The 26,489-nt window shown below is 41.3% G+C and overlaps 2 protein-coding genes across 2 annotated transcripts in view; both read right to left on the bottom strand.

The window, feature by feature from the left end:
• The window catches only part of RNF121 (ring finger protein 121), a 231,211-nt gene extending 206,645 nt beyond the window's left edge, over nt 1–24,566 (bottom strand). Inside the window, exon 1 of the mRNA XM_050756319.1 lies at nt 24,561–24,566. The gene's annotated coding sequence lies outside the window, so the exon portion shown is untranslated. The remainder of the gene's footprint in view (nt 1–24,560) is intronic.
• NUP98 (nucleoporin 98 and 96 precursor) overlaps nt 1–26,489 on the bottom strand; it is a 129,124-nt gene that overhangs the window by 55,398 nt on the left and 47,237 nt on the right. Inside the window, 3 exon segments of the mRNA XM_050756048.1 lie at nt 6,125–6,312; nt 10,499–10,632; nt 18,691–18,831. Of these exon segments, the coding sequence (XP_050612005.1) occupies nt 6,125–6,312; nt 10,499–10,632; nt 18,691–18,831 (463 nt within the window).

Genomic DNA, 26,489 nt, shown 5'->3' with positions numbered 1-26,489 from the left:
TCAAAGTGCTGAGATTACAGATGTGAGCCATTGTACCCAGCTAGAAATTATTACCTTATACAAACATCTGTAGAAAATAGAAAGAGGAAATACTCTCCAGTTTGTTCATGAGGTCAGCATAATCTTTATACCAACACAGGAAGACATCTCAAAAAAAAAGCCCCAGTGGCGGGGGGGGGGGGGGGCAGTATGTGGAATTTAATGAACACAGAGGGCAAAACTCTTGAACAAAATTTTACAAAGTTAATCCTACAAGCAAGAAAGTTGCCAAACACTACTGAGGCATGTGGAAAGGACTTAGGAGCCAATCTGAAAGGGCTCCTTAATGGCCAAATATGAGACAATTTGAACATCACAGAAAACAATAACTGCAATGCACTGAAACATAGCAACTGGGGTTGGGGGTAGGAAGAGAGAGTAAATAAACATTTCAAATAAAGGTAGCATGGTGGATTGCGCTATAATTTCAGCATTTCAGGAGGCCAAGGTGGGAGGATTGTGTGAGCCCAGGAGTTCAAGACAAGCCTGGGTAACATAGTGAAACACCATCTCTACTAAAAAGTAGGAACATTACTCTACAAAAAAATTTTTTAAAAATCAGCCAGGGACAATGGCATGCACTTACAGTCCCAGCTACTCAGGAAACTGAGGTGGGAGGATCACTTGAAGCTAGGAGTTTGAGACCAGCCTGGGCAACACAGCAAGACCCTGTCTCTACAAAATAACAAAAATTAGCCAGGTGTGGTGGCACGCACCTGTAGTCCCAGCTACTCAGGAGGCCAAGGCAGAAGAATTCCTTGAGCCCAGGAATTCAAGGGTGCAGTGAGCTATGACAGCGCCACTGCACTCCAGCCAGGGTGACAGAGTAAGACCGTGTCTCAAAAACAAAAAAATAAACCAAAAATAGGGTCGTCAGAGTAGTCTTCATTGATGTGACATGTGAGTAAAGAGTGACGGGGTTCTGGCCAGGCACGGTGGCTCATGCTTGTAATCCCAGCACTTTGGGAAGCTGAGACGGGCGGTTCACCAGGTCAGGAGATCGAGACCATCCTGGCTAACGTGGTGAAACCCCGTCTCTACTAAAAATACAAAAAATTAGCCAGGCGTGGTGGTGGGTGTCTGTAGTTCCAGCTACTCGGGAGGCTGAGGCAGGAGAATGGCGTGAACCTGGGAGGCAGAGCTTGCAGTGAGCCAAGACTGCACCACTGCACTCCAGCCTGGGCAACAGAGCAAGACTCCATCTCAAAAAAAAAAAAATAAATAAAATAAAAAAGAGTGACAGGGTTAGCTAAATGGATATATGAGGAGAAGTGTTTCAAAGGGAACAATTGGGGCAAAGGCCCAAATAAATAGCATGCCCATCCTGTCCTAATAAGAGCAAGGAAGCAGTAAGTTTAGAGTAGAGTAGGCAATGAAGAGAATGGTAGATGTGTTCAGAGCAGTAATGGGAAATCTTACCTTCGAGGACTTTTATATGCCAAAGTAAGCACTTTGGTCGCTATTTGAGTAAAAAAAAGTGAACCACTTCAGGGTTTTGAGCAGAAAAGGGAAATGATCTGACTTATGCTTCAAAATGACCACTGTCGTAGCAATGTTTAGAATCAGATGCAAAAAAGAGTAAAAACAGAAGAGTGGGGCTGGGTGCGGTGGCTCACGCCTGTAATTCCAGCACTTTGGGAGGCCGAGGTGGGCAGATCTTGAGGTCAGGAGATCAAGACTATCCTGGTTAACACAGTGAAACCCTGTCCCTACTGGAAAAAAAAAAAAAAAAAAAAAGCTGGGTGTGGTGGTGGGCGCTTGAAATCCCAGCTACTCGGGAGGCTGAGGCAGGAGGAGAATGGCGTGAACCCAGGAGGCGGAGCTTGCAGTGAGCCGAGATCGGGCCACTGCGCTGCGCTCCAGCCTGGGCGAGAAAGAGACTCCGTCTCAAAAATAAATAAATAAATAAATACATAAATAAAAATAAAAACAATAAAAACAGAAGAGTGTATCGTGGTAATTCAGGCAAGAGACAGTGGTGGCTTGCACTAGGGTAATAGCAATGAATGTGGTGAGAACTATACAGATTCTAAGTAATCTACAGGGTAGAACCAAGAGGATTTGCTGATAACTTAGATGAGGAATGTGTGACAAAGTCAAGGAAGATTCCAAAATTTCTGACCTGAGCAACTAGAATGACAGAAATGCAATCATCTGAGACAGGTTTTGGGTAGAACAGGTTTGAGAAAGAAGACATGGACATGTTAATTTTAAATAAATGTCTTTTAGACATCAAAGTGAAGATGTAGAGTAGGGTAAGATATAAGAATCTTGAGTTTGGGAAAGAGGTCTGGGCTGGAGATAAAAATTTGGGAATCATCAGACTATAGATGATATTTAAAGCCATGAGAATAAATTGAAGCACTTTGGAAATAAGCATAGATAAAATGTGATCAACAACTGAGCCAAGGGTATTCTAATTTACAGATGGTGGAATGAACAGGAACCAGTAAAGGGGACTGAGAAGCAGCAACTAGTGAGGCAGGAAGAAAACTAGGAAACTGTGGGATCCTGGAAGACAATTATGAAAGTGAATCAAGGAGGAGGTTACAAGATCAACTGTGTAAAATGCTTCTGTTACATTAAGACTGTTGAGGCCGGGCGCGGTGGCTAAGGCTGTAATCCCAGCACTTTGGGAGGCCGAGGCGGGTGGATCACGAGGTCAGGAGATCGAGACCATCCTGGCTAACACGGTGAAACCCCGTCTCTACTAAAAATACAAAAAACTAGCTGGGCTTGGTGGCGGGCGCCTGTAGTCCCAGCTACTCGGAGGCTGAGGCAGGAGAATGGCGTGAACCCGGGAGGCGGAGCTTGCAGTGAGCCGAGATCGCGCCACCGCACTCCAGCCTGGGCGACACAGCGAGACTCCGTCTCAAAAAAAAAAAAAAGACTGTTAATAGGTAGCTGGGTGCGGTAGCTCATGCCTGTAATCCTAACACTTCGGGAGGCTGAGGCTTGAGCCCAGGAGTTGGAGACCACCCTGGGCAACAAAGACAGACCCCATATCTACAAAAAAAAAAAAGAAAAAAAGAAAAAAATTAACTGGGCATGGTGGTGTGGGCCTGTGGTCTCAGCTATTTGGGAGCTGAGGTGGGAGGATCTCTTGAGCCCGGGGTTAAAGGTGCAGTGACGTGTGATTGCACCACTGCACTCCCGGCTGGGCAACGGCATGAGACTCTTGTCTCAAAAAAAAAAAAAAAAGAAAAAAGATGACGTTTGACAGCACCACCACAGAAGTGAAGCCAAGGAGGTCAGATGGTACTAACAGCAAAATACATGTCCTCCCACTCTAATCCTTTCTTTCTACTTGTGTGTCTGAAAATCCTAAGACCTGGTGAAACTGATCTCGAGCTACTGACCTGATGATAAGACTACTATAAACCTTTTTACCTACTCTGCGCAAAAACAGTGTATAAAATGCTAGGACAAGACCGGGCACGGTAGCTCACACCTGAAATCCCAGCACTTTGGGGGTCTGAGGTGGGTGAATTATCTGAGGTGAGGAGTTCAAGACCAGCCTGGCCAACACGGCGAAACCCCGTCTCTATACAAAAATTAGCTGGGTGTGGTGGCACGCGCCTGTAGTCCCAGCTACTTGGGAGGTTGAGGCAGGAGAATCACTTGAACCCAGTGAGCCGAGATCGTGCCACTGCACTCCAGCCTGCGTGACAGAGCAAGACTGTCTCAAAAATAAATAAATAAAATGCTAGGACAGACATACACAGTCCCTGCCTTCAAAATAATTTACTGATATTCTAAGAAACACATAAAATTCGACTTTCCACCTTTTGTGAAGCAGATTATCGTATTTTCTTTTTTGTTTGGAGGCCGAGTCTCACCCTGTCACCCAGGCTAGAGTCCGGGGATGCAATCCCAGTTCACTGCAACCTTGCCTCCCTAGTTCAAGCGGTTCTCCTGCCTCAGCCTCCCAAGCAGCTCGGATTACAGGCGCACGCAACTATGCCCAGCTAATTTTGTATATTCAGTAGAGATGGGGTTTCACCATGTTAGCCAGGCTGATCTTGAACTCCCGACCTCTGGTGATCTGCCCACCTCGGCCATCCAAAGTGCTGGGATTACAGGCGTGAGCCACCGCGCCCGGCTGGATTACCACCTTTTTAGGGAAAGAAAGTTGCATGTAATGTTTTTAACTTATTAACCTTCATAGACAAAGAATTGGGAGTGAAAAAAATTGTTTGTTCTCCAAAGCTTACAAAATGTTCCACCCAAAAAAACCCACCTATTTTTTTCTGACTAGAAAAGTACTTGTTAAAAAAGCCTGTGTGTGTGTGTGTGTGTGTGTGTGTGTGTATCTAGAAAAATAACCAAGAAATGACATGCCATGACATTCTCTCTCCTGATGTTAATGTTAATAGTCTGATTTTTAATTTTCCTCAGGTTTTTGTTCCATGTATGTATCAACACTTTGAGGTATATTTGCTCTAAAGCATCATTTAAGTGTAGTTTTCTGTGTTTACCAATGACTTTTCTACATACTCTTCTGTATTTTTTCTGTGTAATTATTTTTGGTTCTATATTTGTATAAAATTATAATGTATTAAAAAAAAATACACTGGGCACGGTGGCTCACACCTAGCACTTTGGGAGGCCGAAGCGGGGGAATCACCTAAAGTCAGGAGTTCGAGACCAGTCTGACAAACATGGAGAAACCCTCTCTACTAAAAATACAAAAAAAAAAATTAGCCAGGCATGGTGGCGCATGCCTGTAATCTCAGCTACTCGGGAGGCTGATACAGGAGAATCACTTGAACCCGGAAGGGAGAGGTTGTGGTGAGCCAAGATCGTGCCATTGTACTCAAACATGGGCAATAACAACAAAACTCCATCTCAAAAAACAAACAAACAATAAAAGCCAGATTCTTCTTAATCTATTTGACCATTGTGAGTTGTAAGAAAAAAGAAAAAGTAGTCTTAGCACAGTGGCTCACACCTGTAATCCCGGCAATTTGGGAGGCCAAGGTGGGAGGACTGCTTGACACCAGTTTGAGACCAGCCTAGGCAACATACGCAAGACACCATCTCTAGAAAAAAATTTTTTTTCAAGTAGCCAGGCCTGGTGGTGCATACCTGTAGTCCTAGCTACTTGGGAGGCTCATGTGGGAGGACTGCTTGAGCCCAGTAAGCCATGATCATGCCACTTTATTCTAGCTTGGGCAAAAAAGAGGACCCTGTCTCTTAAAAAAAAAAAAGGAAAGAAAAAAAAAACATAAAACATGGCCAGATGTGGTGGCTCACACCTCTAATTCCCGACACTTTTGGGAGGCTGAGACGGCTGGATCACTTGAGCCCACGAGTTCAACACCAGACTGAACAACATAGGAAGATCCTATTTCTACAAAAATAAAAAAATTAGCTAGCCATGGTGGAACAAGCCTATAGTTCCAGTTACGTGGGAGGCTGAGGTGGAAGGATCACTTGAGCTGTGGAGGCTGAGGCTGCAGTCACTGCATTCCAGCCTGGGAGACCTGAACTTTTAAAAACAACAATAACAAAAAAACCCTAATTATTCAAAACCAAAACAAAATCATGAATATGTAAAATAAGAAGCATATTTATCAAAATATTTTTATGCTAACTATGAGTTATCCCCGGGAATGATAGGGGGACTCTTATTCTTCTCTGTGATGTTCTGTATTTTTCAAATTATAAAAAAGTGGACTGGCTGGGCACAGTGGCTCAGCACTATAATCCCAGCACTTTGGGAGGCCAGCCGGCAGATCACATGAGGTCAGGGTTTCAAGACCAGCCTGGCCAACACGGTGAAACCCCGCTTCTACTAAAAATACAAAATTAGCCAGGCGTGATGGCACACGCCTGTAATCCCAGCTACTCAGGAGGCTGAGGCAGGAAAATCATTTGAACCTAGGAGCCAAAGGTTGCAGTAAGCAAAGATCATGCCATTGCACTCCAGCCTGGGCGAGAGTAAGACTGTCTCAAAAACAAAAACAAACAAAGTGGACTGTATTACATCTGTAATATATTTAAATAAATAATTGTATATTGTTTCATACTTAGTTTATATCAGTATTTCATACTTAATTTCTGTTAACAAAAATAAACTCACTTGGGCATGAATGCTCCATTGGCTAGGGATGGTTCATCGTCATCCAGCCCATCAAAAAGATGTGACTTCGCTGTGCCTGTTGTTTGTAAAGCCTTTGGCCGGACTCTAGTGGCAGGGCGGGGCGTCAATTTATAATGAGTAGGTGTAGTAAGAGCCTTCTGGGCTGCTGGATTTGTTGGTTTCAATCTCTGAAAAACAAAAGCATCAAGGAAATTTTTACTTTACTTTAAATGTATTGCACTGGCCTTAAAAATCACAAGACCAGATTTCAACCCTCATCTTTGCCATTCACTTGCTCCCATAAAACAAGGATGTTAACACCTAACTTTGTACATGTTGAGTATCGCTCATCCAAAATGCTTGGGACTAGAAGTATTTTGGATTTTTTTGTATTTTGAAATATTTGCATTACACTTACCAGTTGAGTATCCCAAATGTGAAAATCCAAAATGTCCCAATGAGCATTTCCTTTGAATGTCACGTCAGTGCTCAAAGTTTTGGATTTTGGAGCATTTTGGATTTGGGATGCACTATCTGTATGTATGTGTGAATACTAACAGAACTGTCTTTATCGTTCTAGAATTGATTTGTACTCATCTTTCCAGCCCCTAATTAAAATGATTTGTCTGACATTTAAAAAAATCTAATCAAGATAATGAATCTGTTAGCCAGACAGTGGTGGTGTGCACCTGTAATCCCAGCTACTGGGGAGGCTGAGGCATGGGAATCGCTTGAACCCAGGACGTGGAGGTCGCAGTAAGCTGAGATCACACCACTGCACTCCAGCCTGGGTGACAGAGCGAGATTCTTTCTCCAAAAAAACCAGATAACGAATCTGAAAAAAGTTTTGTAAATTAAAATGTACTAATACAACATATTAATATTCTCTTCGTTCTATAGTTCATCTTGCAATTATTCTGCTTTGAAAAACAGTATGTTTATTTGATGAAAACATCGTATCAAAAAAATCCTAAGCCACAGTCATTACTTTTCAAGTAAACCAAAAATCTTATGCTTCAAGAAAAACTGAGACTCTGTCATGAATTAATATTCAACTTCTGTGAAATCCAAATCGCTCTGGGAAAAAAAGGACAGATACTAGCTTGTATTTATTCATCTTTTAGTAAACATTAATAATTAAACATTAAGTCAAACTCTGGGTACCAGAAATAAAAATAAAGTTACTTCCTCTGATTACTGAGGAAACTACAAGTTAGTGGAGGACACACAACTAAATTTCAGGGTGCTTCAAATGGCATCTCTACAATATCATACAGCATCCTGAGGATGTTCTACATTTGTTTTCCTAACAGTATAAATGAGATTACATAACCACTTCAAATAACAAAAAAAAAAGTCTAGCATATCTCCCCTGTCACAATGTATTCTTCTCTTCCCAGTGCAAGCTGTTTACACTTAACAATGAATCTTTGTTATTCCCAGATTGTTGTGATCTTTCACAATTCTGTCTTTGTTTGGAATGCTTGACCTAGACTTGCCAAGTCCTACATACCCATACAAAAAAGTTAAATGTTCCTCTTCTGAAAACAAAGCCTTATCAAATTCATCCAAGCATCTATGATCTTCTCACTATTATATTTTAAATTTTATCTTAAAACTCATGTGACATAGAATTCACCATTTTAACGCATCTACTTCAATAGTTTTTAATATATTTACAAGGTTGTGCAACCATCACCACTATTTGATTCCTGAAAACTTTGATGACTTCAAAAAGAAACTCAGTTCCTCTCAATTTCTTCCCTTTTCCTTTGCAACTATGAATCTGCTTTCTTTCTCTATGGATTTGCCTATTCTGGGTATAGCATATAAATCAAATCATGTGACTTTTTGTGTCTGGCTCCTTTCACTTAACATTTTCTTTCTTTTTGTTTTGAGATGGAGTTTCCCTCTTGTTGTCCGGGCTGGAGTGCAATGGTGCAATCTCGGCTCACTGCAATCTCCACCTCCCAGGTTCAAGTGATTCTCCTGTCTCAGCCTCACAAGCAGCTGGGATTATGGGCATGTGCCACCATGCCTGGCTAATTTTGTATTTTTCTTTTTAGTAGAGATGGGGCTTCACCATGTTAGTCAGGCTGGTCTCGAACTCCTGACCTCAGGTGATCTGCCCACCTCAGCCTCCCAAAGTGCTGGGATTAAAGACATGAGCTACCATGCCCATCGTGCCCGGCCTTCACTTATGTTTTCAAGGTTCATTTATGTTATAACATGTATCAGTACTTTACTCCTATTTGTGGCTGAATATTCTAATACTCCATATAGATATAAAACATTTTGTTTATCCATTCGTCATTGACAGACATTCTTTTTTTTTTCTCTGTCGCCCAGGCTGGAGTACTGTGGCTGGATCTCAGCTCACTGCAAGCTCCGCCTCCCGGGTTCACGCCATTCTCCTGCCTCAGCCTCCCGAGTAGCTGGGACTACAGGCGCCCGCCACCTCGCCCGGCTAGTTTTTTGTATTTTTTAGTAGAGACGGGGTTTCACCGTGTTAGCCAGGATGGGCTCGATCTCCTGACCTCGTGATCCGCCCGTCTCGGCCTCCCAAAGTGCTGGCATTACAGGCTTGAGCCACCGCGCCCGGCCCACAGAGACTCTTCTATTATCACATATACTCTACTGAACCAGTGTAAATTTAAGTGCTTGTCTGTCTGATCTTTGTCACTGGTTAGCAACCTTAATAAATTCTTGTTTATTTTCATTTTGTATCCTCAGCACTTAACAACACAATGCCTTACACATATTCAGCCACCTAAAATTAGGCTGCATAAATAATTTTCGTCTAATCATTTACATGTCACTTTAAAAGGTACTTTCATATTCTTATCTTGCTTCTCATATCTAGTTTACAGGATAAAATTTAAGAACATAGTAAGATCCCATTTCTTTTTTTTGAAACGAAGTTTTGCTCTTGTTGCCCAGGCTGGAGTGCAATGGCACAATCTTGGCTCACTGCAACCTCTGCCTCCCAGGTTCAAGCAATTATCCCACCTCCCAAGTAGCTGTGATTACAGGTGCCCACCACCATGCCCAGATAATTTTTGCATATTTAGTAGAGACGGGGTTTCACCGTGTTGACCAGGCTGGTCTAGAACTTCTGAACTCAGGGGATCCACCCGCCTCACACTCCCAAAGAGCTGGGATTACAGGCATGAGCCACGGCGCTGGGTAGATCCCATTTCTTAAAAAAAAAAAAAAAAACCAAAAACCAAAAAAAACAAAACAAAACAAAACAAAAAAAAAACAGAAAATAAAAAGCTGAGGGATACATGTAATGATATAAGTGATTGAAAAATAGTTTCTGTATATTGAGCAATTTACTATGATCCTGGTGTGCATTATCTCATTTGGCTCTCAACATTGAACACTATTACTGTCCCCATTTTACAGAAGAAACAAATTTACGGAGGCAAAATGACTTTGTCATTTTCCAATGTCTCACAGATGATTAGTGGTAAAACAAGGATCAAACAGACCAAAGACTACACTTTTAACACCATGTGAGTAAAAGATCATGTTTTTACACTAGAGTTTTAAGAGATTAAACACAAAGCTATGTAAAAATCAAGAGGTTGGCCGGGCGCGGTGGCTCAAGCCTGTAATCCCAGCACTTTGGGAGGCCGAGACGGGCGGATCACGACGTCAGGAGATCGAGACCATCCTGGCTAACACGGTGAAACCCCGTCTCTACTAAAAAATACAAAAAACTAGCCGGGCGAAGTGGCGGGCGCCTGTAGTCCCAGCTACTTGGGAGGCTGAGGCAGGAGAATGGCGTGAACCCGGGAGGCGGAGCTTGCAGTGAGCTGAGATCCGGCCACTGCACTCCAGCCTGGGCGACAGAGCATGACTCCGTCTCAAAAAAAAAAAAAAAAAAAATCAAGAGGTTAAGATTTTGGTTATGCCACTTAAGAGCATTATGATTTGAGGAAAGTCAGCCTCTCTAAGCCTTAGTTTGCTTATTTATAAAATGACAATAGGGCTGGGCATGGTGTCTTATACCTGTAATCCCAGCATGTTGGGAGACTGAGGCAGGAGGTTTGCTTCTAGGAGTTCGACACCAGCAAGACATCATCTTAGAAAGAAAAAAACTTAAAATTGTTTTAATTAAAAATGAGAATATTAATATCTGCCTTATTTCAGGGCCTGATCTTCAGTGTAGTGGTCACTTCACCGTTACAACACCGTCCAGATACAGCAAAAATAATTTACCCCCGGCTGAGTGAAATAACGTCTTAAAAAATTAATTATGCCTAGCTTTGCTTAATCCCTTAATATATACATGCAAAAAATTACATTCTGCACATTCAGTTTCTCTTTCTTTGATACGATATTTTGCAGAAGTATCCTTAAATTTACCTCTTCCTTCTTCTTAGGGTCTGACATGGGATTCCGGAAGAGAGGAGAGTCTCCAAAAGGTGAGTATGTTAGACTATTGATGTGCTGCTGGAGAACAGCCTGCTGGGCAGCAGAAGCATTTGGATCTGTCAAAGCTTTTTTAAAAAAAAAGAAAACAAAATTATATATAAATCCAAGGATACGATGCACTTATAACACAGAGCTCAGTATTCTTTTCGAAGAAATGGTCTTCAAAATGTTCAGATCAATGGTATCATTGGGGCAGAATGTGTGTAGAGCAAACTGTAAAGAAAATCAAGAATCAAATAAGCTAATAGGTCAAATTTAGGAAGAGGTATTTCATAAGATACAGTACTCACATAAATTCACTTACACAGTGTTCACTGTCACTACTAATCAAAGGAAGGAAAATTTAAACCCTGATGAAATATTTTATGCATACCTATCACTGAAATAGCTGCATAAAAAGCCATAGTCTTTGACTTCTAGAGACATATAGACGGGTTTGTCTAAAGGCAATACTATGACAGTATACAGGGCAAGTACTGTGTGTGTGTGTGTGTGCGCGCGCGTGTGTGCATGCGTGTGTATGTGTATGTAATTGTCTAAAGGAAATAATATGACAATATACAACAGGGCAAGTACTGTGTGTGTGCTGGAGTGTAGCGGCATGATTTTGGCTTGCTGCAACCTCTGCCTCTGGGCTCCAGTGATCCTCTAACCTCAGACTCCCGAGTAGCTGGGACTACAGGGGTGAGTCACCATGCCAACAACAGCTAATTTTCTCTGGGGGGGGGGGGGGGGGGGGGGGGGGGGTGTGGGTTTTTTTTTTTTAAGAGATGAGGTTTTGCTGTGTTGCCTTGGCTAGTCTTGAACTCCTGAACTTGAGCTATCTGCCCACCTTGGCCTCCCAAAATGCTGGGATTACAGGCGTCAGCCACCACACCTGGCCTCTATTTTTTAACCTCATACTTTTAATCATGAAAATTTAACTCAAGGACTTAATTAAACTAGAAAGAAAATTAAAAAAAAATTCCTAAGCATTCAGTGCATATTACATGTAACAGTCAAGATATGGAAACAACCTATGTATCCAATATTAATAGTTGTAGGCTGGGTGCGGTAGCTCACGTTTGTAATCCCTGCACTTTGGGAGGCCGTGGCGAGCAGATCACTTGAGGTCAGGAGTTCGAGACCAACCTGGCCAATACAGGGAAACCCCACCTCTACTAAAAACACAAAAAATTAGCTGGGCATGGGGGTGCACACCTATAATCCCAGCTGGAACCCAGGAAGTGGAGGTTGCAGTGAGCCGAGATTGCGCCACTGCACTCCAGCCTGGGTGAAAGAGCGAGACTCTGTCTCAAACAAACAAAAAAAGTTGTAAACATCATGACACATCATCATAGGTTATGTAGTTATTAAAAATAATAATTACCTTTGATTCATTAAGTAAAATTTCCAGAATAAAAATATTATGTACATTAAGGCTACAGAGGAAGGCAGCATACAAAAAAAAAAATGTGGTTTCCCCCGCCCCCCAATCCAGGTGTCTTCCTGAAGAAAACGGTTAGGTTATCCTTCTAAGTTTATTATTTACATTTATTTAACATTCAAATAATATAAACTGAAAGAAAAAAGAAATCACTAAGTCTAATTTTCTCTCAAAGTATAAGAACTTCTGTTATCAATTGCAGAGAATGTAGGGAACAGACATAAGTAACAAAGAAGACTATTCACGATCTACCATTGTAACAAGTAAAACAATAAGAAAAAAGCAAAACCACTACAGTATACCCCGACTGAAGGAGAAATCTTTTTTCAAGATAAAAATCTCTTTCTAAAAATACTGCTCAAAACTCAAATCATACTAAAGTCATTTTACAGGCAAAAATGCTACCTTTTTCCCTTATAAACATTTACAAATAAAGTTACTGCCAAAATATAATACAATAATCCACAGTAAAGGAGTGACATAAAACATTCTGAAAAGTCTCACAAGGTTGTAGGGAGTGGGGAGAGGCAGTATGGAGAACAAAAGCAGTTAAAAAACAAAACAAAACAAAACAAAAAAACAAAAAAACCCAGAATGGGCTGCTATAGCTAAATTAATGAAAACGAAGTATATCCACCTTAGTCAAAGGTTTCTTAAAATTGATGTATTCAATAAATACTAAAATACCGTAAGTTCATGTTGATATCTAATAAGACAGGACAAGTTTGCTCAGGATTTCAAACCAAGAGATGTCAATTTTAAGAGCACAAAGTAAATCATCTATATTGAGAAAGTTCCTAAATCCAATTTAAGACCAAAAAATAAAGAAAAGCATTTTTTTAGGGGTACACAGTACTACAGATTAACAGCATACTGTTACTTTGGGGACTATGCAAGCTGACTCAAGAAACATTTTATAGAACTGCAAACCTCACCGGTCATTTTGTTACTGGACAGGCAATTACTCATATAGGAAACTGACCTGTCTTAGTTGATCTCATCATTTAACAAATACAAATCACTCTACCTGGGTGTGCTCAAAAAAAAAAAAAAAAAAAAAAAAAAAAAACCAAAAACTTCCTTTAACAAATCCAAACACAAGAAAGTATATGAGTATTTGTATGAATAAATACAAATTTTGTGTTAACTGTAGTATTTAAAGACACAGGTAAGAGAGTATCTTGATAGATCAGCTAAAACAAGAAAACAAACAAGCACTACTTAAGCAACTACTGGTATTGCATTCAAGCTTGGTCAAAATAATTTGAAAATTTTCCAAAGAACAAATTCTGAAAAAATTTCGAAAGAAAAGATTACAAAAAACTAAATCATAACCAAATGATTAAAGGGATTGGGAAAAGTATACAAACCAAGTCTTCTGATGAAACACAAGAATCTGATGATACTTTATCCAGAAAAATGCCAGTGGGTTACCACAAATAAATTATACTAGGGCGAGGCATGGTGGCTCACACTTATAATCCCAGCACTTTGGGAAGCTGAGGTGAGCAGATTACTTCAGGTCAGGAGTTCATGAATAGCCTCGCCAAATGGGATCTCTACTAAAAATACAAGAATTAGCCGGGCATGGTGACGCGTACCTGTAGTCCCAGCTACTCAAGAGGCTGAGATAGGAGAATTGCCTGAACCCGGAGGTGGAGGCTGCAGTGAGCCAAGATCGCGCCACTGCACTCCAGCCTGGGTGACAGAGTGAGACTCCTCTCAAAAAAAAAAAAAAAAAAAAAAAAAAAAAAAAAAAAAAAAAAAAAGAAAGAAAGAAAGAAAGGACATTATACTAGACTGGTTTTGCTTAGCTTTAAGAAATAACAGTAGAACCACTGGGTGGAAACTCTATGGAGGCAGGATTTGGTTTCTAAACAACCAGAACAGAACAGACTGTACCGCCTATAAGGAAGCCACCATACCTGAGGTTTTTTTAAGACAAGCTAGACTCACATAGTTCTAAAGTACTTTCAACTAAGATTCCGTGGTACAAAGATGTACATTCTAAAAGTAAATACAATTACCTTTAAATGGGCAGTAATGTTAAGACACACAACTTTAATACTAACTAAATTATTGCGTCAGGAACTTTGGAAAAAGAGATGGATCATTAAACACTAGTCAGAAAGCTATATAAGTAAAAATGGCACTATTAACAATAATTTATACTACTTCCTTCTACTAAAACCAATGAAAAATGAGAAAAAATAAAATTAAAACGTAATTATTTTTTTGAGATGGAGTCTCGCTGTGTCACCCAGGCTGGAGTGCAGTGGCGCAATCTTGGCTCACTGCAACCTCCATCTCCCAGATAAGGCAATTCTCCTGCCTCGGCCTTGCAAGTAGCTGGAATTACAGGTGCCTGCCGCCACGCCAGGCTGATTTTTGTATTTTTAGTAGAGATGGGGTTTCACCATGTTGGCCAGTCTGGTCGAACTCCTGACCTCAGGTGATCCACCTGCCTTGGCCTCCCAAAGTGCTGGGATTACAGGCGTGAGGCACCGCGCCCAGCCTATTTTTAATGATAAAGCTAAGTATAAAGTTCGCACAGAGATCAATGAAAACTCGAAGTCACCTCCTCTCCCTCCAAAGACCTTATTAAAATCTATGGCTAAAAAATATTAAAATGTATATATATAAACCCATAATGACAGAAAATGGGAAGGTGGCAAATGAACACATGAGAAAATCTGACAAATTTCTAGGGGAAAGATGTCGACAGAGGACTGATCAAGCAGGATACAGAAACCTATAGTTTAGAGTACACTCAACAGCAATTACAGCTGACCCTTGAACAACACAAGTTTGAACTGTGTTGATCCACTTACGTGTGGATTTCCTCCTCTGCCATCCCTGAGAGAGTAAGACCAACCCGTTCCTCCCCCTCATGATTTTCTTAATAATATATTATTTCTTTAGCTTACTTTATAGTAAGAATATAGTACGTACTACATATAATATACATAATGTGTATTAACTGTTTATGCTGTCAGTAAAGCCTGGGAATCAAAGATTATTTGCAAATTTTCAACTGTGTGGGGGTCAGCACCCCTAACCCTCATATTGTCCAAGGGTCTACCAGTATGATCAAATGATGCATATCTACCTTGGAGAATCCCAGATGTCTAGGGACTTGGGAATACCAGGTTTGATGAAATAAAATTGAAACCAGGAAGAGGAAAGAATTAATGGAAAGTCTAAGCCAGACGCGGTGGCTCACACCTGTAATCCCAGCAAATTGGGAGGCTGAGGCGAGAGGATTGCTGGAGGTCAGGAGTTCAAGACCAGCGTAGCCAATATGGTGAAACCCAATCTCTACTGAAAATACAAAAAATAGCCAGGTGTGGTGACATGGACCTGCAATCCCAGCTACTCAGGAGGCTGAGGAAACAGAATCAATTGAACCTGGGAGGCGAAGGTTACAGTGAGCCAAGATCGAGATCACACCACTACACTCCAGTCTGGGACAGAGAGCAAGACTCTGTCTCAAAAAAAAAAGATAAATGAAGTTTATATAGAAAACTACATATTGCCATCCTCCTAATCACTGGTGCTCAATACACAGGTCAAAGTATGCCTCTCTCTAAGTAAACACACAAAAAAGAGAAGGGCAACTACTGTGGTTACTGATACCATCCCAGAGCTAAGAATTTGACATTCTAACATTTAGAGGACCCTGTGTCTGATCATAGTTGGTTTCTAGATTACTCACTCTAAAGTAAAACCTACTGGTAAACGAGCCCTACTCACATACAAAAAGTTGCCAGTGAGCTTTTAAATATAAATACATACATATATATATATATAAAATATATATATATATATTTTTTGTAGACAGAGTTTCACACTGTCGCCCAGGCTGGAGTGTAGTGGCATGATGTCAGCTTAGTGCAACTTCCGCCTCTCAGGTTCAAGTGATTCTCCCTCCTCAGCCTCCAGAGCAGCTGAGATTACATGCATGTGCCACCATGCCCAGCCAGTTTTTCTATTTGTGGTTGACATGGGGTTTTACCATGTTGGCCGGCTGGTCTCAAACGCTTGACCTCAAGCAATCCGCCTACCTCAGCCTCCCAAAGTGCTGGGATTACAATCATGAGCCACCGTGTCCAGCCTATTTTTAATCTTAAATAGGAATGAAAAGGACTACCAAGCATTAAAGATTGGTGGCAGGCACCTGTAATCCCAGCTACTCAGGAAGCTGAGGCAGGAGAATTGCTTGAATCTGGGAGGCAGAGGTTGCAGTGAGCCGAGATTATACAACTGCACTCCAGCCTAGGGGACAGAGACACTGTCTCCAAAAAAAAAAAAAAAAAAGATAAGAAAACAAATAAGGGTAATAAAAGCAAAGGGAAGGGTACTAATATCCTCATTTGACAAAGAAGACTCAAGAAACACTAGCACCTTGTTGACAGAATAAGAAAAATGGCCGGGCGCGGTGGCTCAAGCCTGTAATCCCAGCACTTTGGGAGGCCGAGACGGGCGGATCACGAGGTCAGGAGATCGAGACCATCCTGGCTAACACGGTGAAACCCCGTCTCTACTAAAAATACAAAAAACTAGCCGGGCGCGGTGGCGGGCGCCTGTAGTCCCAGCTACTCGGGAGGCTGAGGCAGGAGAATGGCGTAAACCCGGGAGGCGGAGCTTGCAGTGAGCTGAGATCCGGCCACTGCACTCCAGCCTGGGTGACAGAGCAAGACTCCGTCTCAAAAAAAAAAAAAAATATGTAAGTATGTAGCTTAAATTTGCAAAGGTGTCTCAAAACGTGACACATGTATCATGACAGTATGGGAGATAATTTAGTGGTACAGTAACAGCTATCTATTCTATTTATCTCAGTTGCTCTATTTATGCCAGATGACAACCAGTTTTTCACTTCCGGTAGAACGTCATTTTCTTTTCCTTTTTCTTTTTGTTGAGACGGACTCCCACTCTATCATGCAGGCTGGAATGTAGTGGCGCGATCTCGGCTCACTGCAATCTCCACCTCCCGGGTTCAAGCGATTCTCCTGTCTCAGCCTCCTGAGTATCTGGGATTACAGGCAGGCACCACCATGCCCGGTTGATTTTTGAATTTTTAGTAGATACGAGGTTTCACCATGTTGGCCAGGCTGGTCTCAAACTCCTGACCTCGTGATCCACCCGCCTCGGCCTCCCAAAGTGTTGGGATTACAGGCGTGAGCCACCGTGTCTGACCTATAATTTTCCTTAAAAAGCTATTTAAATTAAAAAGTAAGTTAGGCCGGGCGCGGTGGCTCAAGCCTGTAATCCCAGCACTTTGGGAGGCCGAGACGGGCGGATCACGAGGTCAGGAGATCGAGACCATCCTGGCTAACATGGTGAAACCCCGTCTCTACTAAAAAATACGAAAAAAAAAAACTAGCCGGGCGAGGTGGCAGGCGCCTGTGGTCCCAGCTACTCGGGAGGCTGAAGCAGGAGAATGGCATAAACCTGGGAGGCGGAGCTTGCAGTAAGCTGAGATCCGGCCACTGCACTCCAGCCTGGGCGACAGAGCAAGACTCCGTCTCAAAAAAAAAAAAAAAAAAAAAAAAGTAAGTTAATTTCAGCCAGGCGCAGTGACTCATGCCTGTAATCCCAGTACTTTGGGAGGCCGAGGTGGGCAGATCACGAGGTCAGGAGATCGAGACCATCCTGGCTAACATGGTGAAATCCCGTCTCTATTAAAAATACAAAAAAATTAGCCGGGCATGGTGGTGGGCGCCTGTAGTCCCAGCTACTCAAGAGGCTGAGGCAGGAGAATGGCGTGAATCCAGGAGGTGGAGCTTGCAGTGAGCCAAGATCAAGCCACTGCATTCCAGCCTGAGCGACAGAGCAAAACTCCATCTCAAAAAAAAAAAGTAAGTTAATTTCCTTAAGTTCAAAATAAATAATAAAGTGGTAAGTGGACACTTCCAAAGTTCAGAAGGAGTATTCAAATGAATGAAGTATGAAAAACACCTCAGGCTGGGCGCGGTGGCTTACACCTGTAATCCTAGCACATTGGGAGGCCAAGGCGGGTGAATCACCAGGTCAGGAATTCGAGCCCAGCCTGGCCAACATGGTGAAACCCCATATCTGCTCAAGATCCAAAAAAAAAAATTAGCTGGGCGTGGTGGTGTGCACCTGTAATCCCAGCTACTTGGGAAGCTGAGGCAGAAGAATCGCTTGAACCCAGGAGGTGGAGGTTGCAGTGAGCTGAAATCACGCCATTGCACTCCAGCTTGGGCAACAGTGCAAGATTCCTTTTCAAAAATATAAAAGAAAGAAAAACACTTCAATAGATAAAACTAAATTTAGGAAATATAGTAAATTTAGTAAACATAATTATATTGGAAGAAGTAAATAAAGCAGAGGTGATACATGAGCTAAATTCTCATTTACCATAACAGGTTAAATTTACTTAGATTTAATAAACCAAAACACAGCAATATAAGCACATTTAGAGATATTAATTAAATTATATATCAGATGAATTAAAAAGAGCTAACAAAGTGGTTTCTTTGAGAGAGGAGGCCTAGGAGCAGGGAAAGCAGAGTAGGCCAGGATCTATTAATAAGCCCTTCTTTATTACACAATTGTTTAATGACATGCATGTATGTAATGCCTTGCTAGGAATGGGACGGGGTAGGATGGAAAATCAGGTCAGCAAGTATTAGCAAAAAATTAAGAAAAGCCTTCTAAAGTGACTGACACTTACCTACTGGGGCCTGGGGGGCTCCAAAGCCCAAAGTGGCTGTCGTAGTATTAAATCCAGGGGCCCCAAAGGCTCCTGTACCAAGAGGCCCTCCAATCTTAGGTTGGTTGTTCCCAAACAAAGATGCCTGTCCAGCACCAAGAGCTACGGAGACAAGAGGAAAGAAAAAAGCACCACAGAAGATCCTTTCAGTGTTGTGCCAGAGGTCAGTTACTTAAAAATACAATACATTTGGAAACTTCATAATGACCACTCATTTCAACAAAGGGGTGAATATGGTAAGTGCTACTTCAGGTCAAGCACTGGGTCAGTACGTTATACACATCACAGGTAAAATACTAAAATCTCTCTGTGCTTCAGTTTCCTCAACTATAACATGAAGTAACATATAGCTTAGACATTTATCCTAAAATTAAAATGAATAAACATTCATAAAGCATTTAGAAGAGATCAGGTACATACTACATGCTCATCAAAATTAGCTGGTATGTCTGATGTAGAAACTATTATTCCCATTTAACAGAGGAGAAAACTTAGGGTTTAGTAATTAGCACGATGCCACAATGTTATAAATGATAGACATGGGGTTCAAACCCAGGTGTACTTGACAACCAGGCCTCTTAACTGCCTGCCACTCTACAGCAGAACAGATTTCCAAAGAATTTTAAAAAATTATTCTTAAAATTCAATACTTGCAAATCAAAATACTCAACACAATCATGTCATCTTTCTTAGAGACTGAACTATAGAAAAACTAAATCCAACATATTGTCTTTCACTAATACAATGTAACACTTTCAATTTTACCATCTCATGAAAACTGCTTTATCTAGACAAACTTGTTTTACAAAAAGCTCAGTATCTCCTGGTGAGGTTACTAAACAGACTCAAATTTCAGCACGAACCAGAGTGGCTGGACTAAGAACTCATTTTCATCAGAGGGAACCCATTGCAGAAACTTGTATTGCTGAATTTTGCTTAGGGAATCCTTGTTGTCAGCGGTGATTTTAGAAGTGTAAAATAGGGGAGAATATGGTGAATACAAGTTACTGGCATTATAAAAAAAAAAAATCCATTCAATTTCCCAACATGTTTCCCCCAAATTATTGGCAATTTATAAGATTTAAGGTTCCTTTAAAAAAAAAAGAGAGAAAGAGACCGGATCTCATTATGTCACCCAGGCTGAGCCCTGGGCGCAAGTAATCCTCCCACCTCAGCCTCCAGAGTAGCTGGGACTACAGGCATGCATCACTAGGCATGGCTTCTGAAGTTCTTTTTAACATATCAACTGCACCTTGAAACAAGTATCATTTACCAGGAAAATCACTTTAAAGATATAATACTTGCAGGTCAAAAATACTGTATGGGAACTGCTTTGAGATCACAATCAAAAAAGAACAGGAAGTTTATACCAAGACAATGCACACAATATAAATCAGTAAGGATGACTACTGAACAAATTACTCTGACTGTCCAACCTCATTAAAAATAAGACAACAGGGCCGGGCGCAGTGCCTCACACCTGTAATCCCACACTTTGGGAGGCCGAGAAGGGTGGATCACCTGAAGTCAAGAGTTCAAGACCAGCCTGACCAACATGGAGAAACCCCGTCTCTACTAAAAATACAAAAATTAGCTGGGTGTGGCAGCGCATGCCTGTAATCCCAACTACTTGGGAGGCTGAGGCAGGAGAATCACTTGAACCCAGGAGGCGGAGGTTGTGGTGAGCTGAGATCACACCATTGCCCTCCAGCCTGGGCAACAAGAGTGAAACTTAGTCTCAAAAAAAAAAAAAAAAAAAAAAAGACAACATTGTAGCAATAACAATTTTAAAGTTCTAAACCATTAGTAATTAACGTAAGCTCCAAGAAATACTAAAATTATATTTCTTCATGAAAGGAAATAGTTTACAGCACCAATTACAGAATTTTTTATTTTCTGGTAGTCTAATACCTCCTTGCCTCCAAACAAAACCTTAGGTAAAACTCAACTATATAAAATAGATGAAAAATTCTACTCTAAATGTGTATTGCCCTCACCTTTACAGCATCCCTGGATGATGACCGATGAATCAGTCTAAAATCACTGTACTGTATTTCAATAATCCACAGAAGAATAAAAAAAGGCACTGTGGGCCGGGCGCGGTGGCTCACGCCTGTAATCCTAGCACTTTGGGAAGCCAAGGAGGGCAGATCACCTAAGGTCAGGAGTTCGAGACCAGCTTGACAAACATACATGGAGAAACCCTGTCTCTACTAAAAATACAAAATTAGCTGGGCATGGCGGCACATGCCTATAATCCCATCTACTCAGGAAGGCTGAAGCAGGAGAATCGCTTGAACCCAGGAGGTGGAGGTTGCAGTGAGCCGAGATCACGCCATTGCACTCCAGCCTGGGCAACAAGAGCAAAACTCCATCTCAAAAAACAACAACAACAACAAAAAAAACAAGGCACTGTGAGGTTTGGGTTGTCTGTAAAGGAATTATCATAAAATGACTACTGACTATTGCAATTTATCAATGGAAAAATAGGTATTTTTATCCAGATTTGCCTTGTTTTATGCACAAACGGCTTTTTGTTTAATGAAAGAACAAATGGTCCAGAATATGAGAGACATTCTGAGTGCGATGTTGTGTGATATAATAAAGTTTTGGTAATTTGTCAAGATAGGAAAAATGTGCTATATTTATGATTAGCTGTAGCAGTTATAAAGAAGCTATACGGGGGGCAAAATGGTAATAGCGGCCTTAGAAACTCCACAGAAAATCAAGAAAAAATTGAAAATAGTTATTTTCCTTTTGAGACATTCCAAAATTGTTAGAATTCATTAAATTGATCTGAGGCATCTATTAGCACCAGAAAGATTTTTCTATGTGTCTCTTAGTATTACAATCAACCTTACTATATGTAGCCATTACTTCAAGGAAAATCTGTAGAACGAAGGTTTACTATTATTAATAAGTAACCAAGGCAATGGTGTGCAATTGATAGTGCTAATGATAGTTAATATCACTATAAAACAAGAAATGATTATGTCCATGAATTAATGGATGTTTCTTAGTCTGAACACATAGTGCAGGAGAAAATCACATGCCAAGGGACAGTATAAAACCTTTTATACTAAGATTGGTTTCTTAAATCTAAGCATACAAAAAAATCTTACGTATCTGTACATTTAACATTTGTATATCACAACTAATCATTAAGTACCCAAATGCCCATGTTACAGGAGGCTTCAGTTTGAATCTCCATCACTGAAAATAAGAAGTTGCAGAGAAACACCCATTTAGCTAATGCCTCCCAAAAATACAGCTGAAAGCTACAGCACTAGTCTACCTGTTAAACAATGAAATGCAGAGTTCAGGAATGTGGGTGTTTGTTAAACCATGAAATGCAGAGTTCAGGAATGTGGGTGTTTATATGCAAGTCTCAGGAAATGTTCCTCTCAAAGCCAAGGGCCTGCTTCAGCAGATGTGATAATTAGGGAATTGCAACAGTGTGTGTGCCTGGTGACTCACAATTCTCATTTCCCTACATGATACACTGCTGCTAAGGTTGTGGGTGTAAAATTCTTAATTGATTGTATCCATCTTTTAGTTTATAGGAGAGGCATGTATAAGGAATATACAACAGCGACACAAATGCAGTTTGTTTGTTGTGAGAGAGAACTGTCGGAGGAAAACAGAGTATATTAAAATAAAATGTTAGGATATTACATTATTGTGGAATAAGAGACAAAAGCATCAGAAAAGGAGTTACAAAGTCTTGGAATATGGGGGAAGACATTGCTAATCAAAACCTACAAGATTCAGGAGCCAAAGAGAAAGTAATTCTGATCACATAAAAATCAAACTTGTGGCTGGGTGCAGTGGCTCATGACTGTAATCCCAGTACTCTGGGAGGCTGAAGCAGGGGTATCATGAGGTCAAGAGTTCCAGACTAGCCTGGCCAAAATGGTGAAACTCCATTTCTACTAAAAATACAAAAATTAGGCTGAGGTAGAAGAATTGCTTGAACCCGGGAGGCAGAGGTTGCAGTGAGCCAAGATCACGCCACTGCACTCCGGCCTAGGCAAGAGCAAGAGTCCATCTTGGAAAAAAATAAAATAAAACTTGCGGTGGGCAGGGGGGGAGGGATAGCATTAGGAGATACACCTAATGTAAACGACAAGTTAATGGGTGCAGCACACCAACATGGCACATGTATACATATATAACAAACCTGCACATTGTGCACATGTAACCATAATTAAAAAAAAAAAAAAAAATCACAAAACAACTTGTGGCCCAGTGCAGTGGCTCAAACCTCTAAACCCAGCACTCTGGGAGGCTGAGGCAGGTGGATCACCTGAGGTCAGTAGTTCAAGACTAGCCTGGCCAACATGGTGAAATTCCGTCTCAACTAAAATTACAAAAAATATTTAAAAAAAAGAAAAGCCTTCGTTAATTTGAATTTGAGCAAAAAAGAAAAGAAAAGCCTTCCTTAATTTGCCCGTACCAAAGCTATTTTTTCCTACAGGGTTGGAAGAAAACATGTGATTTCAAATGATACATTCTGCATATGTTTAGGGATCACACGGTACAACGAAATGAGAGCTTTTAAGTTTTAATTTCTTGCAAAATTTATGTGGCAGAAGTTGGATAAGTTGAAAAGCTCAAATGAAATTCTTTCTGGGGTATAATGGGGAATTTTCATTAAAAAAAAAAACACCTATTATATAACCAAAAAGAGTTATATCCATGATACGCAAAGCATCCTTAAAAATAAATTAAGAGGCCAGGCACGGTGGCTCACGCCTGTAATCCCAGCACTTTGGGAGGCCGAGGCTGGTGGATCACTTGAGGCCAGGAGTTCGAGACCAGCCTGACCAACATGGTGAAACCTCATCTCTAACTAAAAAAATACAAAATGAGCCGGGTGCAGTGGCGCATGCCTATAATCCCAGCTACTTAGGAGGCTGAGGCAGGAGAATCACTTGAACCTGGGAGGCGGAGGTTGCTGTGAGCTGAGATCACACCACTGTACTCCAGCCTGGGCAACGAGAGAAACTCAGTCTCAAAATAAATAAATAAATAAATAAACAAACAAATAAATAAATAAAATGTAAATTAACAAGAATCTCAAGTTAGTAGTAGGTGCAGAAAAAAAGAAACAGTAATCCAACACTTTGAACAGAGAACTGACTCAAATGGTAAATAAAAAAACAAAGATATTCACCTTTGCCAGTAATCAGTGAAGTACAAATTGGAATTCACCAATTTCTACTATCATGTATGCAAAGACAAAAAAGCCCAACAATATGGAAAATACAGAAACATGGACATTTTATATAATGTGAGCAACACAAACTGGTATTATTTTTGAAAGGCAAATTAGTAAATCCAACCAAAATCTGAAATATGCGTATCTTCCAACACTGCAATTCCAAGTTGATGTAGCAATCCTACAATAAACTAACACATGGAAAATTATGTAACAAAAAATCTTCACTGAGGGCTTTGCCAACATTATCAAATAACTCAAATGTCCATCAATAGATGAAATGTTAAATAAGTAAAGGTATATGTATGATGTGTGTAAATTGTGTGTATTTAATGGAATACTAAAAAATTTTGGGGGGAATGAGAACAAAGTCTCATTCCCATCAACCTGTGTGGAGAGCAGTGGAATGATCACTGCTCACTGCAGTCTCGACTTCCAAAGCTCAGGTGATTCTCCCACCTCAGCCTCCCGAGTAGCACGGACTACAGGCACAAGCCACCAAGCCCAGCTAACTTTTTGCATTTTTAGTACAGACAGGGTCTCCCTATGTTACCCAAGCAATCCGCCCACCTCAGTCTCCCAAAGACCTGGGATTACAAGCATGAGCCACCTCATCCAGCTCTAAATAGGGTTTTTAAAAATGAGATTGATCTGTATGTACTGACCAAAAGAAAAACTGGTATTATGTGAAATGAAAATACAAGTCACAGAACACTATGTAAGACAGTGCTTTCAAACATTTTCGACTACAGCACATGCTATGAAAAACACTGAGATCCAAAACACATAAACACAAACACAACTGAAACAAAATTTCATAAAAGAATATTAACCTTGGCCAGGCGCGGTGGCTCACGCCTGTAATCCCAGCACTTTGGGAGGCTGAGGCGGGCGGATCACAAGGTCAGGAGATTGAGACCACGGTGAAACCCCGTCTCTACTAAAAATACAAAAAATTAGCCGGGCGCGGTGGCGGGCGCCTGTAGTCCCAGCTACTCAGGAGGCTGAGGCAGGAGAATGGCGTAAACCCAGGAGGCGGAGCTTGCAGTGAGCCGAGATCGCGCCACTGCACTCCAGCCTGGGCGACAGAGGGAGACTCCGTCCCAAAAAACAAAACAAAACAAAACAAAACAAAACAAAACGAATATTAACCTTAATATTTCAAATGATTTTTTTTTTTTTTTTTTTTTTTTTTTGAGACGGAGTCTCGCTCTGTCGCCCAGCCTGGAGTGCAGTGGCCGGATCTTGGCTCACTGCAAGCTCCGCCTCCCGGGTTTACGCCATTCTCCTGCCTCAGCCTCCCGAGTAACTGGGACTACAGATGCTCGCCACCTCACCCGGCTATTTTTTTGTATTTTTTTTTTTTACTAGAGACGAGGTTTCACCGGGTTAGCCAGGATGGTCTCGATCTCCTGACCTCGTGATCCACCCATCTTGGCCTCCCAAAGTGCTGGGATTACAGGCTTGAGCCACCACGCCCGGCCGATTTTTTTTTTTTTTTTTAAAGACAGAGTCTCATTCTGTTACCCAGGCTGGGGTACAGTGGTACGATTATAACCCACTGCAGCATCTACCTCCCAGGCTCAAGTGATCCTCCCACAGCATATCTCATTCAGCTGCTTGAGTAGCTAGGACTACAGGCACATGTCACCATGCATATCTATTTTATTTATTTATTTATTTTTATAGTATCTTACTATGTCGCTCAAGATGATGTTAAACTCCTGACCTCAAGCAATCCTGCCTAGGCCTCCCAAAGTGCTGGGATTACAAGCATAACCCATTAGGCCCAGCCTACTGATTTTTAATTCTACTTCATTTTCTTAAAATGCTGATTGCAGGCAACTATATTAATTATAACCAACTAATGCATCTCAGCCTTTGGCTTAAAAGTCACTCATACAGGGTATAGTTTCCATTTAAAAATATAATCCTAGGCTGGGCACAGTGGCTCACACCCGTAATCCTAACACTTTGGGAGGCCAAGGCAGGGGGATCACCTGAGGTCGGGAGTTTGAGACCAGCCTGACCAACATGGAGAAACCCAGTTTCTACTAAAAATACAAAATTAGCTGGGCATGGGGGCGCATGCCTGTAATCCCAGCTACTCGGGAGGCTGAGGCAGGAGAATCGCTTGAACCCGGGAGGCGGAGGTTGTGGTGAGCCAAGATTGCACCACTGCACTCCAGCCTGGGGAACAAGAGCGAAACTCCATCTCAAAAAACAAACAAGAATATAATCCTAACTCCTAAATATAAGATACATATGTATAGACGTGTGTGTGTGTGTAAACATGTCCGAAAAATGCATAGAAAGGGGTCTGACAAGATACATGCCCAATAAACCTCATCACTTCACAGTTGAAAAAGACGGGGCTTTTCATGAAACTTCTGAATTGTTAAAAACTTTTTACCAGCACTTACATCTTTTATCTTAAGCAGGGAGCATTGACTCATGCCTGTATTCCCAGCACTTTAAGAGCTCAAGGCAGGAGGATGGCTTCAGCCCAGGGGTTCGAGACCAGACTGGGCAAAACAGG

The sequence above is a fragment of the Macaca thibetana genome, chromosome 14 (assembly GCF_024542745.1).
Source record: "Macaca thibetana thibetana isolate TM-01 chromosome 14, ASM2454274v1, whole genome shotgun sequence".
In the NCBI taxonomy this organism is placed as follows: Eukaryota; Metazoa; Chordata; class Mammalia; order Primates; family Cercopithecidae; genus Macaca; species Macaca thibetana.
The sequence above is the reverse complement of the archived record's forward strand: the minus strand, read 5'-3'. Positions and strand labels throughout refer to the sequence as shown.